This window comes from Rhinoraja longicauda, chromosome 6 (genome assembly GCF_053455715.1).
Source record: "Rhinoraja longicauda isolate Sanriku21f chromosome 6, sRhiLon1.1, whole genome shotgun sequence".
Classification (NCBI taxonomy): Eukaryota; Metazoa; Chordata; class Chondrichthyes; order Rajiformes; family Arhynchobatidae; genus Rhinoraja; species Rhinoraja longicauda.
Genome location: NC_135958.1, coordinates 58581870 through 58590454, shown reverse-complemented (window position 1 = coordinate 58590454; position 8585 = coordinate 58581870). Strand labels below are relative to the sequence as shown.

The window sequence follows — 8585 nt, the reverse complement described above, 5'->3', positions numbered from 1 at the left end:
AAATTGTGTTTTACCTGTGTTGTGTTTTGCACTTTTTTTTTCATGCCACTTCTATTGTCTTGTTAATTAATATTGGGACCTGTTGGCTTTGTTACCCAAAATGTTACCTATCCATGTTCTTCAGAGATGCTGCCTGACCCGCTGAGTTACTTTCAGCATTTTGTGTCTGCTTTAAGATTTTGAAAGGCATCCAAATTCAGAAATTATTGACGATCTCTCTAAATTTTAATTAAACTGTGCTGGCTTGTTTCTGATTCTCCCAGCCCCATTTTGTTTTATTTTTAGCTCCAAATTTCCAACTTTCATTTTCATTTGAAATGAAAATGCAGAATTTTACTTTTCGGTTCGAATGGTGAGGAAATATAGTCCAAGTCGTGGAGCAGTACAGCATGACAAAGGATAAGCACACCACTCACTGTACACCACATGTACTATATACTTTTACTAGCAATCTATATTTTCTACTGCCCTGGAATTCTTATAGTCCAGTGAAATCAAGCAGCCTTTTATTTCAGTGAATGACAGCATATTTGAATAGATATCTGTATCCAAATAATGCAAAGTTGTTGTATCATCTGGATACAATCTCAACTATTACCTTGCTTCCTTTAGTAATCGGCCCTTGTCCACACAACGGTTGATGTTCAACCACTTGTCTGTATATTTCCAGCTATGCACCATGACTGCCACCTAGTGGAGGAGTCTGACAACCATGATGATCTGTGTTGGAAGGAACTGCAGAATGCTGGATTACGCCAAACATTGACACAAAATGCTGGAGTAACTCAACCGGATAGGTAGCATGTCTGGATAGAAGGAACGGGTGACATTTCGGGTCGAGCACCATTCCTTCTATCCAGAAATCCTGCCCGTCCCAACCACAGGATCTGCTGCAGAAAAGGGATGAACAATTAAACATAATAAAGAACATACTTTGGGACTGTGAAAGTTGCAGTAATTTTTAACATGATAACATTAAAAAAGCAGCCATCACAGTGAATCACAATTATAGAGTTCAGAAGCCCATGCAATAAATGCAATAGTACTGAACACAAAAGTATTGCCACTGGTTGAAATACATCTAATGTGCACTAGATAAAAATAATATTTTCGATTCAGGGAGAGTACAATAACTTTAAAGGATGCTCTTTCTGAATTATTTGCTTATTTGGATAACACTGTATATTATTTGTACTAAGGACTTCAGGGTTTGTTTTTTACACAAAATTGGGTTTTTAATTTATTGAACTTTTTTTTGTTTTGTTATATTTCCTATTGAGTACTGTGTTTACAAACCTGTTGTGCTGGTCTAAGTAAGAATTTCATTGTTCTGTTTCTGTCTATATAACGATAAGACACTCTTGACTCTTCCTACAATTTAATCATGCTTTAGTGAAGAATAGGTTCTGGAAGAGTTAAGTAAAATAATAAACAATTGGAGGAACAAAGCGGGTCAGGCCGCATCTCTGGAGGGGAATTAATGGACGACATTTTGGGCTGGGTCTTCTCCATTCCCCACCTCAGATGCTGCCTGACCTGCTGAGTTCCTCCAGTTGTTGGTTTGCACAAGATGACAGTTTCCAAGATGACAGTTCTGCTGTGTCTCCATTCTGGAAGTGTTATTTTGGTTCAACTCATGTCACGCCATTGTTCATCCTAGGGATATTTCGTGAAGCTTCAGGAAAACCAGGGCAATACATAAAATATAAACCACAGAAACATATAAAATAAAGATTGACCTTCCATAGAACATTGTTCAAACTCTGCAATGAGAAATATTGGGCCAGCATCTTAAACATTATTTAATCAATATATCTAAATTTTCACTGAATAACATTACCAAGTACTCTATACACATTAATAACTTCCACTGCATATTGCCTTCACATTGTCTGGCAAAGATTTAGGAGGATCCGCTCACAGTGAGCCAATTACATTTTTACAGAGTAACCTCCATTAAGAAATTCAGTATCAAGAGACACAAAGAATGTTCAATGATGCTGAACAATCAAGGCTTTTGCACAATTTATGGGAGAATGAGAGGTGGGAGGAAGTTAATAAGTTAGAGATACAGCATGGAAACAGGCCCTTGACTTCAGCCCACTGAACCCACACCAACCATCAATTACCTGTTCACACAAGTTATCCCACTTTCACATCTACAACCGACACACTAAAGACAATTTACAGAGGCCAACTAACCTGCAAAGCTGCATGTCTTTGGGATGTGGGAGTTGAACTAGAGCACCGGGAGGAAACCCATGTAGTCACAGGGAGAACGTGTAAACTCCACATAGACAGCACCCGAAGTCAGGATCCAACCTGGGTCTTTGGGGCTGTGAGGCAGCAGCTCTACCTGCTGTGCCATTGTACCACCCCAAGATAGCTTTGTATAATTTTGTTCTTCTAAATATTGTGTAAAGTCTGTCTAAATGTTTTCAAGGTTTCAAGGTGAGTTTATTGTCACATATTGGCTACTATATTTGGATAAATGTGTAAAATGTTAAGCTGTGACAATATTCAGTATGATTTCTTTCTGAAGAAATCCATAGAATTATCATTTATGTAATTACATTCACTGTTACTTCTCCACTCCATTATTTTTTAAAGTTGTGAGCAAAAGTCTCAAGATCTTTTTGTACGGAGAAGAGACAACAGATGCTGGGATCTTGAAACAAACCGAAGGGAATATTTTTTTAAATGTCCAGATGATTTTCATTCTCAGTCTAAGAGTTCATGACCTCTTAGGGGGGAATATCTTTGATTTTTATTCTCCATCATCTCTCTGAGACTTTAAATTTAATTCCTGGAGAGTGCTCACAGGGTTATATATATATATATAGACAGCAAATAAATATGAATACATTAGAAATTCTCCCAGATTATTTCCCTTTATGTTTAAAACAAATGATTCAATTCTGAATAATAGTCTCCATCTGGGACAACTGCAGACTTCAAAGGGGTTAATGAAAGGAATATGCTCAGTAAGAAATTGTAAATGTCTGGTTATAAACAAACATTGCCTGTGGAATATTGTGGGATCACAAATGAGTGTAACACTGAGCTCACGTCGGAACTAATGTTCTGGGGACCGGGTTGTGTTCAGAACTGATGTGTGCGTCGAACCAGAAACAGGAAGGAGAGGACAGCTGGAGCACACAGTCAGAGAGATGGCTGGAGAGCCCTGGTAAGTGGCTAGAGAGAGGACAGGGTGAGGGAGGAGAGGACAGGGAGGAGAGAGGGAGAGGGAGGAGAGAGGACAGGGTGAGGGAGGAGAGAGGACAGGGTGAGGGAGGAGAGAGGGAGAGGAACAGGGTGAGGGAGGAGAGAGGACAGGGTGAGGGAGGAGAGAGGACAGGGTGAGGGAGGAGAGGGGGAGAGGACAGGGTGAGGGAGGAGAGGGGGAGAGGACAGGGTGAGGGAGGAGAGAGGACAGGGTGAGGGAGGAGAGAGGGAGAGGAACAGGGTGAGGGAGGAGAGAGGACAGGGTGAGGGAGGAGAGGGGGAGAGGACAGGGTGAGGGAGGAGAGGGAGAGGACAGGAGGGAGAAAGAGGAGGACAGGGGAGGAAGGGAAACAAAGGAAGGGGCAGAGGAGGAGATGGAAAGGACAGGAGAGAAGAGGGGGAGGAGATGGAGGGAGGAAGGAGGAGGAGAGAGGGGTAAATGAGGGGAAGGAGAGGGAGGTGGTGGGTTGAGGATGAGATCAGTGCAGGGGAGCAGAAATGGCTGGAGATCCCTGCTGAGGGGCGGGGGAGAGGAAGGAGAGGAGGTGGAAGGGAGATGGAAAGTAGGGGAGGGGAAGTCATGGGAAGAAGAGGTGGAGGTGAGGACAGGAAGGAGAAGGAGCAGAGGGAGGGTAGGTGGATGGGAGGGGAGAAGGGTGGAAGTGGAGAGAGAGAGAGAGAGTGAGGAAAGGGTAGTGTAAGAAAATAACTGCAGATGCTCGTACAAATCGAAGGTATTTATTCACAAATTGCTGGAGTAACTCAGCAGGACAGGCAGCATCTCAGGAGAGAAGGAATGGGTGACGTTTCGGGTCGAGACCCTTCTTCAGACAGGAGAGAAGGAGAGAGAGGAGGAGGTAGTCAATAGGTCAGTGCAGGGGAGCAGAGGAATGGCTGCAGATCCCCGTTGAGCTGCTGGGAGTGGGAGGGGAGAGGGGAGGGAGGAGGAGGCCAGCAATATGTCAGGGGGGCAGGAGGATCACACAGCTCTGGAGACAAAAGGAACTGAGTTACTCCAGCACCTTATGTTGATTACAAAGTTCTGTTGGTTGTAAGGTGCCTGAGCTATTTCCAGCCACCCTTCAATGAGCCAGGGTCACTCCTTGGTTTGACAGTCGGGGTAAAGTGCGGGATGAGGTGGCACAGCGGCTGGAGCTGCTGCTTCACAGCAGCAGAGACCTGGGTTCAATCCTGACCTCGGGTGATGTCTGTGTGAAGTTTGCACATTCACCCTGTGATCATGTGGTTTCCTCTGGATACTCTGGTTTCCTCCCACATCCCATAGACATGCTGGTTTGTAAATTGGCTTCTGTAAATTGCCCCTAGTGTGCAGGGAGTGGATGAGAAAGTGGGATAAGACAGAACTGGTGTGAACAGGCGATTGATGTGTGGAATTTGTGGGCCAAAGAGTGTGCTTCCATGTTGTATCTCTAAATTAACCTAAAGACTAAAGGCATTTGGAACTGCAGACGCTGGAATTTTGAGAGAGAAAAGCGCAAAGTGCTGGAGGGACTTAGTGGGTCAGGCAGCATCTGTGAGTGAATGGCCAGGCAATCTGTTAGGTCGGGAGGGATCTGATGAGCCGTGTATTTATGGATTGTGTTTGCATACATTTCTGCTGCTGTCGGTAATCCACAGTGCCCAGTAAATGTCCAATGGTGAGCTGCCAGATCTGTTTCTGAATTTTGACCAGGCAGTACTTTTTCAGTGCCACGGAGGTTGTCCACAGCAGGAAGGTGGCACGTTGTCTCTTGCAGGACTATTTTGTAGATTGCAATGTCAAACACCATGGCAAAGCTCTTTGCCCCACCACATCCACGCCGATCATTGCCTTGTCAATTATCTTCCCCTTTGCTCTATGTACTGTACTTCAGTTTGATTTGATTTTGTTCAATACGGTATTATCTGATTTTACAGATGCAAAACAAAGCTACTTACACGTGACAATAATAAACCTTCATCTATTCCCCACTTATGCTCAGTAGTGATACGTTTGACAATACTTTTTGACCTATTGACTCGGGCAAGAGTGGTAGCAAAAAAGCTGTGGGCAAAGGTCTCATTAAATGTATTTAAATAACCCAAATTTATGAATTCTTAATCTTATTCGCGTTCGGACTTTTCAGTAGCTTTTCTCTGATTCCTGCAGGTTGGCGAAATACGATTCCACCTGGCGCTTAGCGCAGGATGTTGCTGAAAACATTCATGAACGTAACCGACAGCAGAGGACGGGAGGTAATCTGTCCAAGGTACGTTGTGTGGTGGGCACCATGGCTTTGCAATTCCTTTTGTTGCACGCGATGTTTTTCATGAGCTCATTTAAAGAAATATATAATTGAAGAAGTGAAGCATAATTCAGTTGGGAAGTGTCTTCTTCTGGTGGTATATCAGAGTCACTGTCAGACCCAAAGTTCCTGCTACTTTGGAGGCACTTTACATGGGCAATAGAGTAGCGCAGCGAACAGAGCTGCTTCCTCACAGCCCCAAGAACCAGGGTTTGTTTGATCCCCACCTTTAATGTTGCCTGCCTGTAATTTGTACATTCTCGCTCGTGGTTCTCTTTCTGGTGCTCTGGTTTCCTTCCACATTCTGGTAATGTGTAGGTTGGCAGGTGAATAGGCTACTGTAAATTGCCTCTAGTATGGAGATATGGCTATTCATTTGTTGATTTTATTTTGTTTATTATCTGTTATCTATGAATACTGTGTTTCCAGGCCTGTTACGCTGCTGCAAGTAAGAATTCCATTGTTCTGTTGTCAGTAAATATGACAATTAAATGCTCTTGACTCAGGAGTGGCAGAATCTGGGGGAGAGAGAGAAGTTGATGAGAGTGTGCGAAGAATAAAGTGGGTTAGCATAGGTTTAGTGTAAAAATGCAAAAAGACACAAAATACTGGAGGAACAGGGCAGGCAGCATCTCTGGAGTACATGGATGAGATACGTTGCAGATCTCGACCTGAAACGTTACCTACCCATGTTCTCCAGACATGCTGCCGGACTTGCTGATTTCCATCAGCACTTTGTGTCCTTTTGTGTATTAGCCAGCATCTGCAGTACTTAGTGTAAAAATGAGTGCCTTGTGTTTGGTGTACACCCAGTGGATTGAAGGGCCTGTTTCCATGCTGTGTTTCTCTGTGAAAATAACTGCAGATGCTGGTACAAATCGAAGGTATCACAAAAAGCTGGAGTAACTCAGTGGGTCAGGCAGCATCTCAGGAGAGAAGGAATGGGTGACGTTTCGGGTCGAGACCCTTCTTCAGACTCTTCTGAAGAAGGGTCTCGACCTGAAACGTCACCCATTCCTTCGCTCCTGAGATGCTGCCTGACCCACTGAGTTACTCCAGCTTTTTGTGATACCTTCGATTTGTACCAGCATCTGCAGTTATTTTCCTACACAACTTGGATGTACTGAGGATATGTCTGTCTGATTAACTGTAAACATCATGCCTCGATGATTAGTGTTAACTACAGGGGGCCCTCATAATTCATCATTGGTGCATTCCAGAAATATATGCCTTAGAGAAGTTGTAATGTTTAATGGGAGTTTATGACATAGGAGCAGAATTAGGCCATTGAGTCTACTCCGCTATTCAATCACGGCTGATCAATTTTTCCCTCTCAACTTTGTCCTCTTGACTTCTACCTTTTATAGCCTTACTAATCATTATCTCCCACAATGAAGGGGAATGGTCCACTTTTGCAATGATTGTTATGCCTCATAAAAGCAGTGGGATCAGATTTCTGATGATGGTTCCTGGAACTGAAGTTAATTGTTTCTCCTTCTACTGATGCTGCCTGACCTGGTGAATGTCTCCAGCATTCTTTAGTTTTATTTCAGATTTCCAGCATCTGTAGTTATTTGATTCTTGAATAAGAGTAGGTTAGGATTTAAATTGTCATCATGCATTGGTAGTGTCGTTACTTTTACTATGAAATAATGTTAATTATGTTATCATTTTAAGGTTAGAAAGGTGATTGATATGGCTTGCTGGGTTGAGTGAAGGGGATGGAGGTGTTGGTAGGGAATTAAGAGAATGATCTCAGGAAAGGTTGGGTTAATGTAAGGAGAGTGTGTAAAGGCTCTGGGCTGCACTTGTTGGAGTTTAGATGGATGAGGTGGGCTCTCATTGAAACCAAAGATAGACACAAAGTGCTGGAGTAACTCAGGCAGCATCTCTTGATAGAAGGAATGGGTGACGTTTTGGGTCGAGACCCTTCTTCAGACTGAGAGTCAAGGGAGAAGGAAACAAAAGATATGGAAGGGTACAAAGAGCATGTAAGGTGTGAAAAGGACAGATCAAAGCGGACAATGCGCAAAGGAAATGTGCAATGGTTCATTGTTGGCTGAGGGGAAGATGACAACGAGGCATACAAATGGTAAAATTAATCAGGAGGACAGTGAAACTAGTCGGAGAACTAGGATGGGGGAGGGACGGAGAGAGGGAAAGCAAGGGTTACTTGAGGTTAGAGATATCAATATTCATACACAGAGTTGTAAGCTGCCCAAGCAAAATATAAGGTGCTGTTCCACCGATTTGTATTTGGCCTCACTCTGACAGTGGAGGAGGCCCAGGATAGAAAGGTCAGTATGGGAATAGGAGGGGGAGTTAAAGTGTTTAGCAAGCGGGAGATCGCGTAGGCCCAGGCGGACTGAGCGAAGATGTTCAGTGGAAATGATCGCCCAGTCTGCACTTGGTCTCGCCGATATATAAAACTCCACGCCTATAACAGCGAATACAGTAGATGAGGTTGGAGGAGGTGCAAGTGAACCTCTGCCTCACCTGAAACTCTAGGTCCTTGGATGGAATCGGGGAGGAGGTATAGGGACAGGTGTTGCATCTCCTGCAGTTGCAGGGGAAAGTACCTGGGGAGGGGATGGTTTGGTTGGGAAGGGATGAGTTAACCAGGGAGTTGCGAAGGGAACGGTCCCTGCGGGAAGCGGAAAGGGGTGTAGATGAGAAGATGTGACTAGTGGTGGGATCCCGTTGGAGGTGGCAAAAATGCCAGAGGATTATGTGCTGTATGCGACGGCTGAGGACTAGGGGGACTCTGCCCTTGTTGCAACCAACTGGATAATGAAAGGCCAAGACAGGGTGGACGTGGAAAGGATGTTTCCAGTATTGGGAGAGTCTAGAACCTAAATGAAGGAGGTTGTTCCATCTCCTGGAGGTCTCTCTTGTGAATAGTTTGTGTTGGGAAGTTTTCCCTCGTGTGCTAAAACCAATCAACATCGATTTCTTTCTTTGATGTAATTTGGTATCGTAATTCTTTCTTGTGAAAGCTGTCATTTATATGCCTTGACGTGAGTGATCTGTCAGATGATCGTGACACCGAGGCGTGCCTGCAAATCTCTTGCAAAT

General features: G+C 44.0%; 1 protein-coding gene across 2 annotated transcripts in view; it reads left to right on the top strand.

Moving 5' to 3' along the window:
• Window positions 1–3097: 3097 nt before the first annotated feature.
• stx8 (syntaxin 8) overlaps window positions 3098–8585 on the top strand; it is a 155391-nt gene continuing 149903 nt past the window's right edge. For both annotated transcript variants that reach the window (XM_078401827.1, XM_078401828.1), the window contains exons 1-2: window positions 3098–3187; window positions 5375–5474. In XM_078401827.1, coding sequence (XP_078257953.1) covers window positions 3171–3187; window positions 5375–5474 — 117 coding nt within the window. In that variant the 5' untranslated portion in view covers window positions 3098–3170. The remainder of the gene's footprint in view (window positions 3188–5374; window positions 5475–8585) is intronic.